The 22,318-nt window shown below is 42.7% G+C and overlaps 1 protein-coding gene across 3 annotated transcripts in view; it reads right to left on the bottom strand.

Moving 5' to 3' along the window:
* Positions 1-12,063, bottom strand: part of IQGAP2 (IQ motif containing GTPase activating protein 2) — a 124,403-nt gene extending 112,340 nt beyond the window's left edge. For all 3 annotated transcript variants that reach the window (XM_014888344.2, XM_014888504.2, XM_014888672.2), the window contains exon 1: positions 12,002-12,063. In XM_014888344.2, the coding sequence (XP_014743830.2) occupies positions 12,002-12,047 (46 nt within the window). In that variant the 5' untranslated portion in view covers positions 12,048-12,063. The remainder of the gene's footprint in view (positions 1-12,001) is intronic.
* Positions 12,064-22,318: the final 10,255 nt, after the last annotated feature.

Raw genomic sequence — 22,318 nt, 5'->3', positions numbered from 1 at the left:
AGACACCTCAGTCAATATACAGGGCCAGAATAAAGCACAAGGCTTACTGTGGCAAAGAGGGACCCCAGGGACTGAGGAAGGCAGGCATGTTTGACAAGAGCTACTGATGCTTCACCAAAGGCAAACTACTTGAAGTCCACAATGAAGAGCACACATAAAATAACACAAAGGCTTTCTGATTCTGTTGTTACTCCTTGATAGGAATTCAAAACACAGACAGCCATTTAAACAGTAGCTAATTAAGATAACACTGCAAATACTGCACAATGCCTGGCTAAATCAGGACCTTGTTCAATTTATGTTTCAGTCTCGAAAATGCAAAAAACAATTATCTCCATTAGAACTTGAGGCCAGGAAAGTGATTCATAAATACATTTGCACCAAACCTCTACAACCCAGGGCTGCTTAGGGAAGGCTACACTTGAATGCAAGAAAAGAGGAAGACAAGAACAGGGATGGGGAAGTGAAAGAGAGGGGAAGGGATGGACAATTCAGACCTCCTAAAACAAGTTTGAGAGGAAGGAGTTACCAAATGGATTCAATATTAAGATAATTGGAGAGCTGAAACCAAAAAGCTTCCTGTCACCAAACTCTCAGTACAGTAACCAGCTGAAAGAAATGTGGTAAGGTGTAGCTTAAAGAACAGAAAATAAGGATGACAGGCAGGAATTCTGGAATAAAAGAGAATCTGCAGGGAAAGCTGTGTCTTGGTCACTAAGTAACTCAGACTGTAGAGCTGTAGGAGTCTTGGTCTGAGCCATGAGACTCCAGAGGACTGAAACACCTGGTTAGGAAAAGCCACAGAGCAAGAGCACCACTTAATCACTGACTAAATTGGAAATCACCATGAGAAAGACTGCAGTGTAGAAACCCTCAGCCTTGACATCTGGTCTTTATTCTTCCTTTGACAATTCATCATCTTCTGATTCTTTCACAGCCAGTCTGTTGCAAGGTCCTTCTAACAAGGTCTGAATAAACCATCTGCTCACTTTTTCCACACTCTGAAAGGAGCTCCAGAAAACACCTGAAATGTTGCAGCACATTTTTCCTTCAAGATACAAATGTAAGCATGTGAATATACCATGAGATTAAACTGCAAGAGCACATCTGCCTCTGCCTGCCTGGGTTTTCACTCCTAAATCATTATTACAGTCACAGTATCTTCGAATTTGTAATTCAAATTCGTTGACTTATAGGCACAATGGATTTTTTATTTTTTGTTTAACCTTACTGGGGAGAAACACTTCTGCATTAGGGATAATAGAACTGAAATTTTAGTTTGCAGCTACAGACCCAGACAATGAGATTGAACGGTTTAAGTATAAAAATGGTTTCAAATTCACAAGAACATAAAGAAATGCTATATGTAGCATAATACTTATATATAGATATGGTAAGTTTAGGTGATGAGCAGGATCCTTGGGCACCCAGAGGCAGAGAAGAACAGAACTACGGCAGTTCCTGTCCTCCCTCCAGCATTCCTAACTGCCCCGGGAAGGCAGCTGAGCTGCTTGTTGAACAAATACAAAAACTGCTGTACATTCAGGAGCTATTTCTACAGCTGATATGGCCCAGCACAGGAACACAAAATAAAGGGTGGAGGCACAATATCAGGCTCACAAGCTAGAATCTCACTCCAAAACCTCTTGGCTTTGTTGATTGGACTCTGTGTGGACTGTGCTGGTCCACACAGAGGCAGAAAGGCACCGTGGGTGGAGATGCACCTTCTTTGTTCCTGCTTCATGGGTGAGGTGATAAATTCTTGCAGGAAGAAGGCCAATGCAGTGTACCTGTGGGGGTACTCAGTCCGGGGGCAGTGCCAGGCCAGCAGTGACCTCAGTTATCACTCGAGGCCTGCTGGCAGCCTTCACTATACAATGAGTGTTTGCAAAAGTACTGGAGCTGATACTGCTGGCTCCAGGGTAACCTCCTCCCAGTACTCCCTGGTAGGTCACTTCAGGACCACACTGCACAGGCAGGCATCGCTTGTCAGGCACTTGCCCACAGGGCTTCTGAACAGGATTTCTCTGACCCTTATTTCTCATACGCATACATATCCAGTTATATGAATTAATTTTTCCTTTATCATCAGGAGTCAGAACCATAGGAGAGAACAAAATCACAAAATGTTTGAGCCTTGAATAACAGACCTTTGAGCAAGGTTTGAAAAGAGCAGACAAATCTTGACCTTTCAAGTCAGTACATCCAGTACGTATTTACTGAAATTCAAAGCTGCTCTGAGTGATAGTGATACATCTACCATTGCATATATCACTGCAAAATCAGATACAGAGTGAGCTAGATATTGCTCCAAACTTATCAATAAACCAAGAACTTTCATCTCCAGGACAAATCTTTGACAGCTGCACCCAAAAGATAAATTTTTACCTAAACCATATACTCACAAGTTTCCAAGTATTAGCATTTGTTCTACTAAATTTCCTCTAACCTGAGAGGAACTTTGTAGCATCATAGCATCTTGAATGATTTAATTTTTCAGGTTATTTGGTTATGTCTACCTTATAATGCAAAATAATTTCTGGGTTAATGGAGCAAGTACTGACCTCAAGACAGCCTCCTCACTACCTTTGGGCACATTTCCTCTCATGAGAGTATCACAGTGACAATGGTAAATATCAGTTGTGTAAAAAATATCAGGAGCATATCAGAAGCTCCCCAAAACAAGTATTTTGCTTGAAACAGCAATATTAAGACCACCAAAATAAAGGAAGCGTAACTAGCATTCTACCACTGTTGTGGCAACATCAATACACGCAATATACATAAACTTAACACCAAACTAAGTCGTGTTTGCCATTTTTGAAGTCTCTATCCAAAAAGGAATTTTGCATGCGTAAGGGCCGGGCACATGATTTTATAATCTTTTGTATAGCTGCAGTTTGTTTCCTTTCTTGAACTGCTTCTTCACAAAAATCAAGACTTCTGCTCAGCTTTTAACAATTCTTTTTCCAAGTTTTGCCCTAGTTTTCAACACACTCTATCGGCAGCTTCCTTATGATGAGGTGTTTACTGCTGCTAGAGGGAGTGGAGCAGAGTAAAAAGATATCTATTTCATCAGCAGTACCTTGCCCAGGTGAGTTTCTACCATTCCTATTCTGTATGGTGACTGTTTCTGTGTAGGCTCACTGTCACAACAAGCCTTATTCCTCACAAATATTCTTCCTCTTCCTAACCTCCACACTGAAGGCTGTGAAGCATGAGCACACATGAAATACTTTCTACCTAATTCATAACGGCTTTCACACAAATAGTCAACTTTCAAGAAAGACTATACTTTATAACTTGAGGAAATTACATTAAAAAAACCTCAATTGCATGTAAATTTGCATCTGAAATGTGCCCGAGAAGCTATTGGAGACAACTTCTGCTACTGCTATAGGAACCTAAAATTCTTAACTGCTCATGGGAGTCCAGAAAGGTCTCTCAATGGGCAGCACTTGCAGGCTGGATAGAAACAGACCACCAGCCAGCCCCTACCTGACATAGTGTCAGGAAAAAGAATATAGATGAACGTTAAAGAAATCCACCTCTGTTTTTATCAAAAACTTCTGCAAACAAAGCTACTTAATTTTGTTTAAGTGTGGCACTAAAACTGATCTCTTCCCCCACCCCCTCCCATCCCCCCAAAAGAAAGAGGAAACTACTAAGTGTTATTGCCATGGTTCAGTGTTATAGGAAACACCAGCCCTAGTTTTGCTTGTTGCTAACCACAGTACTAAGAAAGTTGATTCATTTTGTTCTAGGACGGCTCATATCCGTGTAATCTTCAGCCAAACGATGTTGTCTTACTTCTTATTTTCCGTATGTAGATATAAGTTTGAGCTGGTTTTACAAGTGATAAAAAGCTGCGTATTTTCTGGATTATTCTAACCCATTTGTTAAACATCACTACCATAGTCAGAGGTGATATAAATTGGCAGGCAATCATATGCAGTCCTTGAAGGTAAATTGTCTATCCACCTTCAATAACCAGCCGCCATGCAGCTTCAAATGCCAAGCTGAGGCTGGTTCTTCTCTCAAGCGCCACTAAATTCTCTTCACAGTGAAGAAATCTGTGCTCTGCTGTGGCTTCAAAAGGTTTATTCAAAACAACTTCTTCAGATGTAGTGAAATCATGTTTATTGTGTGCCTCATTTTAAAACAGCTGACATTTTTCTTTGGTAAAAGCTTTGCCCCAGAGTTCTCTAAAGATAATCCCTGCTCTACCCAGGACTACTTCATGTTCCTTTCCAGTTACACCACATCCTACCCATGCTGGTATTTATTCTGCTGTACTGTATTGAGAAGATAGAGAATTTTAGAACTCTTTACCACTGAATAGAAACCATTCAGTCAGCTTGGGTCAGTTGTCTTGAAAAAACTAAAAATCCCAGAAATAAGCAGCACATACCACAAGTTACATCTCACCCCACAGTTTTGAGGCCCTGCAAGTCAAGAGCAATTTTGTCAGCTACAAAAAAAAAGGTTGAAAAAGCATCTTGAATCTCTTTGTGTAAAAAAAAAAAAGCATTTGTTATTCTTTCTTGTTTGTGTAGTCTAGAACTCAAAGTTTCTTCAAGTTTTCTTACCACTGTAGCATTGCCTGGCAAACACTGCCATGCCTTTACTGACGTGGATTTATGAAATTACAGCACTAAAGACAAGATTACCTCAAAAATATTTCTGCAATTCAAAACTCCCTGGGCAACAGAGAGCTGAAAGCAGCCCCAGCTGCACAGGCTGCCAGCAGCACCTCAGCAGAGGCAGCTGGGGACACCAGGGCGATGCACGTGGTGCTCCTTCCTGTGTGCCCCAGTCCACCTTTGAGTTCTGCTTGCACCTTTTCCTGCCCCACCGCATGCACACTTTCCAGATCCCTTTCTGCAGCAGTAGCGCATCTTTAACTTGATCTGCCATTCTTCCAGGTCCTGGTGCTCACCCCTACTCCAGCTACTCCATCATGCTGGCAGACCTGCCTGCAGTCTCATACTGCAAACCAGACTGGGGATCTAATCCAGCCAAAAATAATTCCATGGGAGGAGTCAAGGTCACCAGCAGCGTTGACTGAAAGCACACTCAAACCCACAATTTCAGGGTGCAGTTCCAGAGCAATTTTGACACCTCTAAAATTTTGGCTGCCACAGTCCCACCTGGCCAGAAATTCCCCCTGTCTCAGCAAGCAAGTGAAACTGTGAGACCAGCAGTCATCCCCTGCACAGACCAGAGGTGACTGCAAATCCAGCAATGCAAATCAGCTCTGCTAGGGGAGATTAGCTTCCTCACAGATTGGGTATTCATGCTGGCAAAAGGAAAAGTTGTCTTCAGCAGCATGACAGAGCAGCTGAAGACAAGTTCAGGCTGCTGAAACCTTACCAGCTGCAGCAGTCTGCAACAAACTAGGAGATTGGATCCCAGTGCAAATAATACCAGTTAAAAAACCAGCATCTTATAAATGATGCTAACTCTGGACACAGGTTCATGTTCTCAAAAAATCAGTGTCCTTGTTTAGTCCAAGGTTTTTTTGCCTTGTTTCTAATACTTCAGCCAGAGCACTAGGCACAGATAGCCCCAGTACTGACCTATAATGCTTAAAAACACCTCTGAAACAACGGCCTTAAAACAGAAGTGAAACTTTTAATGGCCTACAGTTCAGCCCTACAACCCTGTGGAAAAGTTGCCTTTATGAAGCACAGCTCTATACAGAGTTTGGGCACTTCCCATTCCAGCTGCCTCTGGATTAATCTGTACTTTCCTCCCAGAAAAGATGCTCCAATCCCACAAATATAATCGGACTACAGAGCAGTTTTATAAATCAAGCACAAAAGCAGGAGGTTATTATTCATTTCAGGAAGAACAGGTAGTAGAGGACTGATAGCAAGCATGACTACAAACTCCTCTGAAACAGCTCTTGCCAGGCTTCGAAGTGTGTAAACACCTTGCTAGATGCCGCAAAAGCTTTTTTTGCGCTTTCAAAGAAGCAGGTCAGAGTCCACAAGAGAGGACTGGCAGAGACCACATCCTTCATCATTCACTTTAGCATAAGCCACAGACTGCATAGTGTGAAACACACAGGCCAAGATAGGCACCCGAGGAGAGGACAGTAGTTTCTAACAGCTCTGGAACCTGGCTGGCAGACAGGACAGGACCACACCTGGAGGCAGAAAATCTTTATGGGCTGGCAGCAGTTTGCCAGCTGCTGTGAGTCAGAGCTCTGAAGTGCTCCTTGAATCTGATTCCTGAAGAATTTATAGCTGGACAACCTCAGCTTGGGCAATAAGTGATAAAGAACTGGCATAATCCCTCTGGATAAGTATTTCTTGCTAGCGCATATTTATTTGAATGAAACAGTAATACAGCGCTGAAATCAGCCACCAGCACAGGTTCTTAATAGCTGTTTATTTGCTTACACATTTCAAGAGGTATTTAGAAGCTAAATGTTTTACTGTGCAGAGTTTATAGGAACACCTTCTGGTTTAGTATCCCATTCCCTCCCTCTCCTGCCACCTTACCAAGGCTATTGGCCACCAGAGAACACACTGCAGACACCACCTGCCCCACCAGCCCTTCACCACCATGGGCTGGGGCATTCTGCCTGTGGCACAGCAACTGGCAAAACTCAACTGGAATAGTGCCAGGGCAAGGTGTTGGTCTCCAGCACAACTCTATCCTTGTGTCAGATACTCAGCAGCCCCCTTCTTCTCCCAGAAGCGAGATTAAGGCAGTGTATGTTCAGCAAACCCCTCCAAAGCCCAGCTGGCACCACTCTGAAGGGAACATTCCTGTTTTCTGAAGGTGAACGTGAGTGCCAAGGTGCAGGAAGTGCTGACCCATGAATGAGCTGTGCAGGACACAGCTCTTGTACCAGTTATCAAGGATCACCAAATGAGGCGTGTACAGCAGGCATCCCTCCCCAGGATGGGGGCACCTGGCCCGTTCCCCCTCAGTCATGATCCCCAGGCCAGGGCAGTCACAACTCCTCCCTTGTCCAGTACCTGCACTTTCACTCCACAACATGCAGTAGTTCAAGGATACCTGTTCCAAAAAAACAACGAAATAGCCTGAACAAGTGAAGCAAACACAGCGGGTTAATCATTTCCTGCAAGGAGCAAGCACAGGAGAGCACACTTGCTTATCATCGCACTGAAATATGACCCACCAGTCCTTCCTGTCACTGACACGCTTTTTTTTTTTTCCCTCTCTTACCTGTAGGGTTATTCCTAGTAAAAGTCAGCTTGAATCAGCAACAGTATCAAGCAAACTTTGAGCTAGAAAAGTTATGTAACTGAAACCCCACTTGACAGAAGAGTCGAGCTAAAAATCTGCATGCTTCCTATTCCCTGCCTCAAGTATTGGACTTGATGTAGCACGCTCGCATGTGCTATAAATCCTGTTTCCAGTGCAATATTAATATTTCCTGTTTCAACAGCATTCAAGTAGCTTTAAGCATGCTGTAACATAGCTCTGTCCTTTCTTTACCAGCAGACTTCAGGGGAGATGAACCTGCTCTGTACAAAAAGCACACAGAGAACCACTCCTACCAAGTGAATTATGCGCACTTGGTTAAACAAAGCAGTTAAACTTTTTGAGCTCTCATTCAGCAGTTTAATTATTAGCAACCTACAAAAAGAGTGGAAGAGATAAACAGTGTATTTGGTTGCCAAATAACACCCATCAATAAAAAAGGAGAAAAGTGTTCTCATAAGTCACAGGCAGTACAAGAAAGCATACACCCAAAAAACCATATATGCATAGGACACAGCAAAACTTTTTTTTAAAGCTCAAAAAAACCAAAAAACCCCCACCAAAATCCCATCTGTTTTCACTTAGGAAAATCCTATGGAACTTTTAGCAAAAGACATTTCCCCCTCTTTAGACTGAAAAACAGCCATTTGTTTCCCTACACTTACTAGACATGCAGACAAATTAATAGTTTTTTCTGTTAAAAGCTTTTTGAAAAGCCACTAGTTTGCAAACTTTCACATCCTGCTGGGCAAAGAAGCTAGATATAGTTTCACAGAGAGGCGTAGGCTGTGTTTTACTTCAGGTTTGCCCTGCCTGTCTCCACAGGCAGAGCAGCACTCCCTCACAAAGCTTCACGCTGCTTATATATCTCATCTCTGAATTCCTAGTGCCAAACAGTAGTAATTCTGGGAGCCAGCACCAGAAGCACAAGAAACGCCCTTAAAGCTGGATACCAAAGTCTGATTTCCCCTTTATTAACCCATCATCCATGCCCAGTGGAACTAGCTTTCTGGCCTCAGCACCAGAGGTGAAGACTTACTTGTGTCTCCAACAGAAGCATCTGCTGATGTTGGAGCACCTAGCTCAGTAGACAGGGACTCAGGGCATATACTAATTCAGCTACTCTGAGCCTTTTCATGCCTAAAATCCTTTTCAAATTCAGACACTCATGGCCTCACTCTGTAGCTTCGCTACGTTCCTGGAAGAGCAGTGAAGCCATTCAGACAGCTCACAAACATTTAAGCATTTGTTTCTGCCCACAGATTTCAGGGAAAACTAGCTATAAAGGAGCTGAGAGTGTCGGGAAACAAGCATTCTCAAGGATACACCATTGCCTGATTTGATATCTTTCCATGTTTAATCTGTGAGGCACATCTGAGATTTATGCTTTTTCTTGTCTTTGTAATCTTCCACAGCACCAAGCACTTCTGTTATAAAAATGGCTCATACCTCTAGTTGTAATATAAGTCCCACTTCTCTGCAGTTTTGTGAACTTCTGCTTCTGATTGTGCTGGGATTGAGAAATAAACCAGGCAACAGCTGTAGCCAGACTGAAAACCATGTAAATTCAGTTGCAGTGTGCCTGTTAACACAGCTTCAGCTGGATAAGCTTGCTTTCTTGTAATTTTATGTCCTCACTTGAATTGGTACTGGAGATAAATATCTATCTGAAGGGCTCAGTGGAGCACCAACAGAAATCTCTTCTGCATCTATTTTAAGCTATCTACAGCAAGCAGAGGTGGAGGCACCTTTCAACAAGTGGTCCAGGAAGCCACAAAACTTTTGCCCTAATAGACCAAGGGAAGGCTCTAGGAGGTTGCTCAAAGCTCTAATTCTCCCGTGAACCATGCTCATCCAGAATCAGGCATCAACCCAGAAAGGGACTGTCTTGTTTGATTTCATTCATCTATTTCCTGCCTTTAAATATGGAAATGATCAGCTCTAAGGTTTTTTTTTCCAGATGTTCTTTGTGTTACTATATCAGCAAAGCTTGTAATGTACAACTACTTTTAAGTTAAGGATAAATCTTCCCAGTTACTCACTGTGCTACAAGGTCTTATGCTCAGGGAGAGTTCTTTCCCCCAGTGGCATCCATCAGTCTATATAAAAAGCAGCCAAAATTTGCTATGCCTTCTTCTCTAGTTATCAAAATAAAATGCCACTCATAACCATGCACCAGTTTATATAGTACCTGGCAGAAAATTATGATAGTAAAATGCTAGCATTCTTCAGAGAAATACACAAACTCTGCTAGGAGCTTGAAGCCAAAGTCAAAAGTCCAAGTCAAGTTAAATGTTTGAAACAGTTCTAGGTCACTAAAGCAAGGGGTCTTAGAAATTTGATAGCCTAACTTGGACAACTTATTAACTCCTTAGGAAATCCAGCATAGATGTGGCGTTTTCAGAACAGGGAACTGTTTGTCAGTAATCCAAGTGAAGTTATGTATTTTAGTTACGTAGGGAACCTGCAACTTACGATGGGCTTTCATAAGAGCTCAGATAACACTAGTGTAAGTTTTCTAGTTAGGGAACCTTTTTTCTTTCGTTGTTTTTTTTGTTGTTTGTTTTTTTTGTTTTTTTTTTTTTTATGGTGCTGGGTCTCTTTGCTTCTCAAAATGGCAGCCAAATGCAGTGCAGATAAAGCATATGTATTTGTCTAGACACAGGCTAAAAAACCCAGACACGCACCTCTACTTGCCACTACAGACAAGGCTATGGCTTGTTCTTTAAAGTATGGAGTTCTCCATGGAGTTTTTTGCTGTATTTTTTAAAAATATCACCATCAGCCTGGCATATTTAAGGAGCCTTTGCCTAGTCCCTTGAAAAGAATGTAATTTCAAAAGTTCCTGCAGCAAATACTGCACTCCAAAACGAAGTGGATGCAGTGTGGCACAGTAGCCACAGCCCCACATTCAGGAAAGGACAGAATAACTACTGGATCCTGAGCAAGCAGACATTGTTGGTCAGGGGGGAGGCACCATTAGAAAAGACAAGTGCACTCTCATCTACTCGTGTACCTGGGGCAGGGAGACCCGATACCAAGAGTGGCTACAACTCAGAACATGAACGTCCCCATGGTAACATGGACAAAATGCTCTCAACTGCCATAGCAAAGCATAAGCACTGAAAGGATAGATGGTATCTTCAAAACTTAAGCATCCTTAACATGGCAATTTTTTCCCATAATTATTGAGGCCTACAATCCTTAAAATATTCTGAGCAGCTCTGGCAATAAGGAAAGTAATCCTCAGCACCCAGGCAGGAACAAGACTCAAAGGATGAGCCCTTTGCTTTAAATCAAACCCTAATCTTTGGCTTTATCAGAAGTCATGACAGACTGACTTCCACCTGTCCAGACCCACATATTCTAAGACCAGCCAGGCCAGACTTACACAGGAAAACCCCTGCTGCAGGAGTCCTGATGGGCACACAACAAGCATTTTTTCATCTCAGGCAAGTGGACAATGTTCAAACTGAGGCTGAAGCACCTGGACACTGCCCATCTACACGTGAAAGGGCACAAGCAGCCGGGAGGACCGGCTTCACCAGCAAAATATTCACCTTTGCTTACACAGTAGCATGGACACTCAGACTACACCTGTAGTAACCAGTGACCACACATCTTTACAAGCATCTCATCCACCTGCTGGGTAAAGTGAAAAATGAAACCTACAGGCAGCTTCCACAAACTGCCCCAATAGAGGGCATCAAGAGGGTGAATCAGTTATCAGTAAGAAGAAATGCTCAATAGAGCATGGCATTCTGCGAGCTGAAGGTCTTGCCGCCGAGCACCGCCTTTTCTACTTGTCCTAGGTGGAGTTAAGGAGCTTTGTGTTTCTTTCTAAAAGGAGGTTCCAAAACTGGTTTTAAACAAAGCTACTGCGATAAGAATTGGGAATCTACTCATTAGACCACAAGATGCCAGGGTCACTGTGAACTTTGAAAATCATTTGTGCGTTCCCATTTTGCAGTGCCTGGAGTATCAGAGGCATTTCTTGTAGGAATGCCACAGCCACAGGCTTGTGCTGCTCTGCCCCACAGGAGCTAGGAAAAGCACAAGCGGGTGCAGATCCCATCAGGGCACAGCACGGGAGGGAGCGAGCAAGAGGAGGTAAGGTGCTTCAGGGGTTTTTCTTAAAACATGCATTTGGGAAGTAAATGCACCCCCTCTGAAAAGAGATGCCTGCACGGTATCTGCACGGTCTCTCCCCTCATCCCAAGTACTTGAGAGTTGCAAAGGTCTAAAACAAAGTTATAAAATTAGAAAGCAAAGGTTTCATTTTATAATCCGAAATTCCGAAGTGATAATCCAAAGGTTATCAAGTTACAACCTGAAACTACAGTCATAACTCAAGTTACGAAGTTACAACACAAGCCCGTACCCGTAACACCAAGTTACAACGCTAAAATCCGAAGCTCGACCTCTAATCTAAAACTCTCGAGCTGCAACGCGGAATTACAGCTGTAATCCATTCACAAAGTTGCAGAACAAAACGCAGCCCCGTGAAGACCTGTTCAAAACCCAGCCGGAGCCGGCTGCGAGCTGACCTAAAAGGAGCCGGAGCGCTGCGCGCTGCCGCAGAGTCTGCTGGGCGGGTTTAATTTCGCCTTTTAGTATTAAGCCGAGAAAGCAGCAAGGGAGCGGGATAACAAAACACAACTAAACAAAAAAAAAAAAAAAACAAAAAACCAAAAAAACAAAAAACAACCCTAAAAAAACTAAGGAAAGGTGGCGAAAAGCGCCCCAGGACCGCACTCACAGCCGTAGCGGGGCCGCTGCAGGGCCGGCAGCTCCTCATGGTGCATCCTGCCGCCGCCGGGAGGGACGGCTCCGGTGCCCGCCCGCCCTTCTTATGCTCGGAGCGGGCCCCGCTGATTCGCTGCGCCCGCGGCCGCGCCCGCCCCGCGCCGCGCCGGGGCCACCGCGGCCACCGCGGCCACCGGGGCGGGAGAGCGGCCACGCCGCCGCAGAGAACCGGGAACAGCCAGGGGGGGAGGAAAGAGGGGAAGGGAGGGAAGAAAGGAAACCGAGCAAACAAAAAAAAAAGAATGTAGAAAAGAGCCAGGTCAGAAGGTAGAAAAAGGAGGGGCGGGGGGGTGGGAAATTAAATCAAAACAAAAAATCGATACCCCCCCCCAAAAATATTAACCGCAGACAAACAGAAAAACAAAATACAACCAAAACCCAAGCCCCAAAGCAAAGCAAAAAAAAGGAAAAAAAATTAAAATTAACAAAAACTCAAAAAAACAACTAAAAAACCACAAAAACCCCCAAACAACAAAACAGCAAACTAAAACAACAAAAAAAAAAACAACCAAAAGCCAAGCCTCAAAACAAAACAAACCAAACAAAAAAAACCACAAAAAGACCCAAATGAACAAAATAAAAAAAAAAAAAAGAGAAAGCCAAAAAATAAAGCAGAAAGAAATTAAACTCATCTCCCCTGAGCTAGCGAAACAAGAAAAAAAATAAAAAGCAAACAAAACAAACAATAAAAGTAAAACAACTTCCCCCCCCCTTCCCCAAAATAAAATAATTAAAAAAAAAACCAAAACAACAAAAAAAAAGAGTACAGAAAGAGTCCCAAAACCAAAAATAAAGAAAAGAAACCCTTCCTTCCCAAATGCAGGAAAGAACCCCAAACCAGCAATCCATGCAAATCCTCTGAGAAAAAGGGAAACAAACTAAAAAACACCACACCGAACCACCAAACAACTTAAATAAACCAAATTCCACAGTGTAGAAGGCCGAGGAACCTCCCCTGTGGTGTTTTGGCAGAGCAGACTCTGAAGAGAGATGAAGAACCAAGCCAAAGACTCCCTCCTGTAGTTTTGCTCTTTTGAAATATTCTCACTCCCCACAAGCTGTGTTTTTGTCAAACCACAAAGCCACCACCATGATCTGTGGGGCACCTTTGGAGTTGGGTGTTCTTGTGTGGACTCGTCCTGTGTTGGTGCTCCTTTCCGTGGGGTTTTGTGAGGGAGCTAGGCACATTTCTCCAATTGAGTCTCTTCTCCAGGGTGTCTCTGTTAGAGAGGGATTTTGGACAGGTGAGGCAGCAAATCCGTGGATCAATGATTCCCACTTTGTGGCCACAGTCTCCCAGGTCACTATGAAATGCCCCTGAAAATGTTCAGAGACAGAAGTTTCTCTGAGGTGTATTATAGGGCAGGACTATATCCTCCTGACAGTCACTAAGCCCTTACCACGACGTTTTATGGAAGACAGGATGAAGTAACGTCTGTGCACAGCCACAGCCTGCCTGTGGGACACAACGCACCTGAGCAGGCTTGTATTTTAATGACAGGTACCAAGGTGACTCTTAATGTGTGTTTGCAGGTTGTCTGGAAGATTGCAGTCATTTGTGTTTCAAAGTAAAACACTGCTGGACATATAGAGTCTCCTCTGCAGTTTTCCACAGGTTTGAGGGTGTCTGTACTTCGTGAGGACTTCGTTTTGCTCATTCCGTTTTTTCTCATCTTTGGATGTTCTGGGCACAGCTCACTGAAGAGGGGAAAGACTCCTCATAGTACTTAAGACATGGATTATTCAGGAAGAAAAGACTGACAAGGTACAAGAGAGAAACAACACCTAAGAGGAAACACTGTTGTTTTTCTTGAGGTGCTTTTGATTTCCTCTGTTCCCTTTTCCTCCATTCCCAGAGATCAGGGAGGATGACTTACAACAGTGGTGTGTGATGCAAGCACCAGTAGAGCTGCAGTCTGCACTTGGCTTTCTGAATGCTATCTTGAGTTTTAAACAAACACCCATTTACCTTCTTCTTTTCTTATGAATGAAAGTAGGTGACCAAACACAGCATGGAAAAGAATAAATCTGCTTCCATAATTTAAAGAGTTTATTGAAAATTTTGCATTTGCTTTAAATTACCATTTCTACAGTCTTTTACACTGTTACACAGCCTAAGTCAAGAATGTATTGCAGAACTCTTTCTCCATCTCTTTTGTCCTTTAGTCAAAGAATGATAGTTCAAAGTTTTCTTTAAAATATATTTTCTGACTAAAATCAAGGGGCTCTTTCCCCCCTGACAAATTTCATTTTGGCACAACTGCATCATGTTTCAAATGACAGCACCTCTCTGAGAAATTCTTGGCCTAGTCTGCAGGTTGTGTAGATGTTGTATGATACAGTGACAGAGCGGTCTCTGTCCTAAAGGAACAATCTGCCAAAGCCTCAGAGGGTCTCTGTGTGATATTGCCAGTCTCTGGTGAATTTTCTTATTCCCTTACCTGCTGTAAAGATGTGTACAAGGATGTGTATGGACATGCTGTCACACACACCTTTGGTGTGTGTCACACCAAAGGTACTGACACCTTTGCTGAGAAAATATTCATCCCTGTGTCTCAGCCTGCAATGTGTCCCCACCCTCCTACCCCTCCTGCTCATGGGTGTCCTTGCTCTAGGTTGGCACCAGCATTTTTGTCACCACATGGGGATTCAGCTACTTGTCCCAGGTTGAAAAATAACTTTTTTCTCTTAGTCGGGTTATTTCTTAGGCCAGCAGTTGGTTTGCTGTTTTCATGCAGCTGCCTCTTGAGCACAAGTGCCAACTTAGAGCAGGGGGCAGACCAGGGTAGGAAATGAAAGGCCAGGGTAGGGAGAAGTGAGAAGGTTTTTTTTGGCAGCAGTAACCTCATGCCTTCATTACAACAGGCATGACAGAAACCAACTGCTCTCAGTGGGAACTGAGACAGGTAAAAGAATATTGGAGTAACAAGCAGCAGCCACGCAGGCCTGCTCATGACATTCTGCATTAGGTTTGTTAATCCCTGGTTTTCTGAGTTTAAAGGCAAATTCCATCAGCTGTTTGTGGTATGAAGATTTAAACACCTCTGGCAGAGACCAGGCAGGGAAATTGCAGCCTGGCCCTGTAAACTGCGGGGTGCTCTGTGTGGAGTGGGGGAGCAGCCCCTCTGCACCTCCCTCCTTTTCTTCCTCCTTCTTGCCCTTCCAAAGTCCTACTGCAGCTGTAACTGCAGTAGGAAAGGTTCCCTGCAAGAAGAGCTGTGCATTCTCCCACTTTCTTATGGGAACCTGAGGGCAGTAGAAGATTTAAAGTCAACCAGTGGTTTTAGGCAGCCTACACCAGAGCTAATACTATAGACACTACATTCTTTTTTTATGAGCATACACAAATATTCTACTTCTATACATTACAAAGAAGTAAGCACTAAAGAAATCAGTGTAGTCAGCTATCTAGAGTAAATGTTTGAATGTGAACATTTCCTGTTCACACTCTGGGTCCTTTAATAGAGCTTAAGATCAATGTCCTCACCATATTATCAAGGACACTGTACTGTGGATAACATGCTTCCCACTGCATTCATACTAACAATCCAGCTCCAACTTCCACACCTACCTGTGAGGGACACTGTGCCCCAGTAGGGACAGAATGTGAGAGCCAGCTAGGAATGAATAGTCTGTATTTAAATATGACAACTGTGTGTTCAGAGGCAGCTCTGTACTGCTCCAGGTCTAAAGAAGGAAATAATCAGAAAGAAGGGAGGGATGAAAATATACCCTTCCTATGTATCATTGCTTGTACTTTGATCAAAAAACTGCCGAGGCCTCTGCTACTTCGTGTTTCCTGACAGTCCGGTTGTGTACAGAGAGATTTTATGTAGTGAAGGATATTGATATTTAAAATTCTTGGGTGGCTTATGTAGCCGTGACGCAAGTACATGCAGGTAATTGGAGACACTAGGCTTTTTGTTGGAAACAGAGGCTTTAATATCACTTTTTCTGTGACATTACCTGAATTTATTGTTAAATCATATACCTTGGCTGGCTTGTCCTACAGAAAGGAAAACTGCATTTGTTAATATAAAAGAGGTTTTGTTTGGTGGCTTTGGTTTTGATTTGTTTGTGGGGTTTTTTGCTGTTTCCTATTAGTTTTTGCAGAGAAAGTCCATATCCTTTTTATTTTTGCAGGAGAGAAAGCCTAGGCTGGTGAGATCGCCCTGGTAAGTGGGAGTGGGGAGCTGCTCCTTGGGCAGGTCAACCTGAATCTCTGCAGCACAATACGGAAGAAGATTAGCTCCAGGCAGGCTCCCAATTACCTCAAGGACTTTTTCCATTGTTTCCTTCTTACAGCTGATTAAAGGCTGACAAGCTTAAGCTGGAGGTGCCACACGGTGCTTGTGCAGACCCAACAGCAGCGTGTCGTAACCAAAAATGTCTTGCTGCCCTGTATGCTGCCAGGTCTTACCCTGACTAGTGGAGGGGACTCTCAGGATGGTGGGAGGGGTCCGTCAGCCCTGCCGGGTACCGGAGGTGGCGAAGTGATGGTGGCTCGTAGGGCCATGGTGGCAGAGCTGGTGTCCTGTGTGCTGACAAGGATACTAGTGGGAGCACTAGGTGAACCTAGAGTAATAATGTTGCATACACTGCAGAGAAAAGGCCATGACTGCTGTGTTTATGAATACAACTCAAAGGTCAAGAGGCTCTCAAGGCTATGTTAGGGAACACAAAATCAGGAAGTGTCCCCAGCGCAGCTGCCTCTACTGTCTGCTGTGGGTCTTGCAAGCAGCTGCCTTTGCAGGGAAAGGGATCGGCTCTGGGAATTGTGCTGGGTTACTGCCTCCGCCTCAGCATCCTCAGTATCCTTCTTATGCATTATTAATTATCATGAGGTAAGTAAACAATTAAGTCATCGCATAATTGGCCACAGAGATCCTGGAGAAAATACAGACTGTGTCAGTGGGGAGACTGTAAGTCCCCCGCTCAGAAAAAGCAAGTGAGCGATATCACTTGCCTCTGTTCCCTTCCTTGTGTGCCTGGAGAGGAAAGGTGATGGTGCAACTCAGCCCAACTCGATTCCCTCATTCTCTTCTCAGCTCCTCCTTTCCAATAAGTGAGGGCTTGTGGTCACAGCAGAAACCTTAATTTAAAATCTATATTAAGCTCAAGATAGACTGGAGCTATGTCAGTCAAAGGATCCTAAAGAAATGTGAGATTTTACAAATGCAGAACATCATGGCGAACTGAATGGCAGATTAAATGGAGACCTGTAACAAAAGAGCTGAAGTACCTTTCTCTTTCAGCAGCAATAATTCCTTCCCATTGAGAAAGTGGTTTTAACTTCTGAACTGTCCTGGCACATGGTTGGAGACAGCACTAAACACCAAATCTTAATATTTAGAGGAACACGTTCCTCAGATTTTATAATGATTGCTAAGGTAAGACAAGGTAGTTAGAAATAGGCCTAACTGAGCTCTATTGAGCATCAATATAAATAAAATTAACCAAATTGTATTCTTATTTGATAAAATTGAGACGTCATTTTTTAAAAGCAAAAGAAATAATTTCTGAGATGGAGGAGAAACAAACACGTAAGGAACTTTGAAAAAACTTGTAGAGAAAGAAACCAGAAGACGTATTAAAAGGCATGTTAAAAGGTAAAGTGTTGCATAAATGTATATAAAAGGGTGTATTTGTATAGCACTGACACCTGAAAAAGAAAATGGTTAGAGAAATTACTTCAGTGTACTTCTTTCTGCACTTGCAAACCTCATGTTTGCCTTAAAGCTGAAGCTGCCAAAGTAAGAAGGTGCTTAAGCACCACACTTCAGTTGTTCTAAGGAAAATAGCCTTTTTAGACCCTGTGTTTTGAAGGAAAACTAGCAAATACAATCCTGGAAATATGACAGGACTGTATGGCAGAACATCCTCCAGCTTTTTCGTCAGAAACAGCTCTTGACTTCCAATTTCCAAGGACTTTCATTTCAAACACTGACAAGCTAGAGAAAGCAATATGGTGATTCCTCAGTGACTCTTCCCAGGCCCTAGATTGCATGTTACAGACTGGAGAAACACCTCTCATGCTGACATGATTGTGCTCACAGGGCTGTCTGTAGGGTCACACCATTATCTCAGTCATGGGACTAAGCTGACTTAATGTTCCTCATTGCTGCCCAAAAGCTGTGGTTTCCTTTTCCAGAAGCCAGCTCAGCTCCCAAAAAGCTGCTTAAGTGTAAAAGAGGCTGGAGTGATGTGTCCTACGCTGGAAGTGAGAAGCAGAAGTGGAGTGGGAATACCAAATTATGCCATAGCTCGTTGTGTCTACTTCTAATTGCCTTAATGTCATGCATCTAACATTACCTAAGGTTCATTTTGGAGGTGTACTTTTATATGCCCTTTCCTAGCACGTGAGGGCTCCCTCTGCTTTCCCCATCTAGGCAAGACTTTGTTAAATCTTGTCTGTCAAGGTACCTAAGAAACCAGTTTCTCTGCTTGAACAGGTTTTTTAAAAAAAGGAGTATTTGTTCAAAATGTCTTGGACAAATGCCCTGGTTCCTGCAAAAGTGGCATGAATTTAGTGAGACAGAGGTGGAAATCTTTCTTCCAGCACCCTGACAGAAAAGAGCTTTCTCCATTTGCCTGTTGGAATAAATATTTATTCATTTAACAGAGTACTTCGGAGTGGAGTGACCCTCCTTGTCTAGACATAATGAATAACCATAAAAATGAATTCAGAACTGTTTGAAAGCAGGGAACATCTGTGGCCGGCTGCAGCTCACAGATTCAGGAAAAAAGCATTCTTTATTGAGCTGGATGTAGCAAAACTAAGATCTTGATTGTTTCCTCACATGTTATCCACAAGTTATAAGTGGTCTGCCTGTGGCAGTGTTTCTTTTGGGGGGGGATTTTTATAGGTTTTGGAGTGGCATTTTTTTGATTTTGTAACACAGCATCTGTGTGCTTCTTTGTGATTGCATGTGCTTAGCAATGTTTCCACTCCACTAAAAGTCTATGCATTACTCACTCATTAATGTTTTATTTATTTATTACTCTTGAGGCACAGCATTAGGAGCTTTGCATTTACAACATACTGAGTGACAGCTAAGGCAACCCTACAACTATTCCTTGCCTGCCAACAGTTGCCCCATAGATAAAGCACAGGCTGAACTCCCATGGATTTCCACTAGATTAATTCTGGTCTTCTTACTTCCATCACTTTTCCACTGGCACAGCTCCAGCCTTTTGAAAAGCTCCTCATTATTCACATTAGTGTAAAAAAATGAAGAACATTTCTAAAAGACTGACAAATTCAGGCTCCAGGAGGCTCGGCCAGGAGCTAATCCCAGCATCCAGGACCCTTCACAGAGAACACAGTGCCAGCAGCCTCCTCTTATTTAAATCAAAATGGCTTCCGTTTGAATTACGCTCCTGGCAGTGTCTTTGTTGTTTTCCGAAAGGAAAACAGGTATTCCTCAGATAACTGGATTCCAAATCACTTGTGTCTGTAGCATTAAAATGAGAATGTGAAAAGTGTGCAGTGGAAAGTTAATCAGCATCTTGTGTAGGTTGTGGAGCACTGGTATCCTGGCACTGGCTCCCTGGGTTATGGCAGCACTGCTTGCAGGGAGGCCCAAAGCTGCTTCCACTCAGGACTTGTTCCACCAAAACAGGTCTGCTGCTGAGCAGTGACAGCTGGAACTCCGGGGCCTTTATTAATAAGGTCTTTCCTGTTCTTTCATTAATTATTTTTCCTGCTCCACCTGTAGGTCAGTTTGGCGATTGCACTGTTTCACTATGGACCAGTTTGTTTTCCATAACCAGATTGCTGATGGTAAAATATGGTCCCTGAACACGGTCAGCGTTAATGCTTTCATGGAGGAAAGATCCTGCGTCACCCTGAACAGGTAATTGCCTTTGGTTTCAACATTCGTTTAACAGTAACAATGCAAAGTAACATAGTTAATTACAGATGACTTCTTAAACAGATGAGTGGTCTTGCTCGCCTCTTTTTTCCCTTGGTTTATGATCAGTCAATAGCTCTGATATGCTTTTGGCACACAGAGTCCAGACCTTTACCCTGGGAACTGGGCACTATTTGACCCTGTATCCCTGTCCTCAATAATTACGTATTCTGTATATCACAAAACATAGTATGGCAGCCCTACCAAAGACACAGAGTTAGAGTTCACATTAACAGTGCGATACTAATATTACTGTAACTCAAAAGCACATAAATAACTTAGTGCTCCTTTGCTCTATATCAGCATCTTTACTAACAGCTGTGACCACTTTTCTTTTCCCTTTCTTTTTTCTTTTTTTAATATTTAAATTTTAAACTCTCTGATTTTAGCTAAAGACTGAAAGGATAAAGTCAAACTCCTGCATACCAAGAATTGAGCTGATAGGCCATAACTCTCAAGCAGCCTGAGCTTACTTTTCATATAATTATACTGAACACTATCAAAACTTATTTCTGTAACTCCTCATGGACTGAATAGGAGAGATGGGGAAACATATTCATAGACAACATTTCCCAGACCTGTTGGATGGGAAAGAAACTTGGGAAAAGAGACCCTAGCTGGTATGTAATCCTACATACCAGGTGAAATGCCTTCCAGATAGTCTCATTCTAACACCAATGCTGCAATGCTCTTTGTAGACAGAATCTGGAAAGGACATGGAGCAAGCATGCAGAGACAGCCAGCCAAAGATAAACGATGCAGCAAATACAGGAGTCCACCAGTGGCTTCACTTCCAGAACTCGTGTGAAGGTGGAGTATTCTTAGTTTTATCTGATTTCTGATTCCTACTCTCTGTAAAGTCCAGTCTAACTGCAAAGCAAAGGATGTTTTTATTTGTAGTTGTGTACACCCTGAAAGTCCTGGGGTTAAGTGGTCCGCAGTCTGTGTGGGCATAGAATAATGTTAAATGCATTATAAACCAGCTGTTGTAAAATCCACATTTCAGGTCTATTGTTATTATTGGCAAAAATATTGGTAAATATTGGCAATTGTTGCCGATACTTTGACAGTTTGTCATTCTGTAACTACAAGTGCAACAGTCTAGCTTTTCTGAAGGATAGTAGAATTTACTCAAGAACAAATAAGACTGACACTGGTTTGTCTTTCTATTTTCACAGCTGGAAACATTGCCTGGATTGAATAGTGTGGGTGTTTCCAAATGTAGTTCAGTCAGGCATGTTTTTCTTCCCAAGCTATTTAGTATGCACAACTTCAGTCTGCTGTAGTTGTGTACACTAAAATCGTTACTGAAGTCCTATCAGATCAGTTAGGTTCACTGTGAGAGCCACAAGCAACACAGTATGAAATGCATCTGCAGAAAGAGTGCATTGCATTAACTGCTGTACTGTGAAAGATTATGTATGGTGACACCAGAAAATATACAGAGTGGTATGACTTTCAGTTCAGCCTAATATTTTTAGGAAACTCTATGTAGAACTTTCAGCCAATATTTCTTATCTCTGTTGCTAGGGTAAAGTGCTATTGAAAAGTTCCAGAGATGAGTAAATTGGTTGGGGAGAAGTTTGGGTTAGATACTGATCTTACATAATGTATAAACTGTGTAACTTTACAGTTGCTACGGGTTAAATACCAATCATAGCCTAGCTAGCATCCTACTGGAAAGCAAGGCATATGGAGGATTCCCATGGTCATTTTAACATTTGTTTTCAGGAATATACTGTGGTGGATACCACAAAATGCCCCCCCCCCCTTAACATTTGCATCCTCGGTCTTTATGCACTCATCTCAAAAAATATGTAAATGGACACGCAAACAAAGTGTTCTGAATTAAATATCACCATTTTGATGGCGTAGCTTTGTCAGCCAGGAATATACATAGACATACACACACATGTATATGCTTCCAAAATTCATTTGGAGGAATGCTGTCCCACAAATGAAGTATCCTTCTTTGCAGCATGATGCCCACCAATACAAGTGATGTCCTTCAACACAAGATTCTCTTCTACTGAAGGCTTTCTAGAGAGCAGGTGATATTTCTGAAAGGTAGCTGTGAAGCATATCTCCATAAAATTGCAGAAAATAAGAACAGTATTTCTTCCCAGAATGAGACTAGAAGACAAAACTCCACTAGAGAATGAGAGAAGTGTACCTCTTCAAATGCAGGTAGATGAGGATGCACATCTAAGGAGACTAAAAATATGAATTAGTACTTCTATTGGTTGTGTTTAATAAATACAGGATGTTATTTTCCATACTGTACCACAAAACAACCTAGTTGCTAAAGGATAGTCACAAAATTATACATCCCCTTTGTAACTGGGTTTTGCAGACAG

This window comes from Sturnus vulgaris, chromosome Z (assembly GCF_052056855.1).
Source record: "Sturnus vulgaris isolate bStuVul1 chromosome Z, bStuVul1.hap1, whole genome shotgun sequence".
NCBI lineage: Eukaryota > Metazoa > Chordata > Aves > Passeriformes > Sturnidae > Sturnus > Sturnus vulgaris.
The sequence above is the reverse complement of the archived record's forward strand: the minus strand, read 5'-3'. Positions and strand labels throughout refer to the sequence as shown.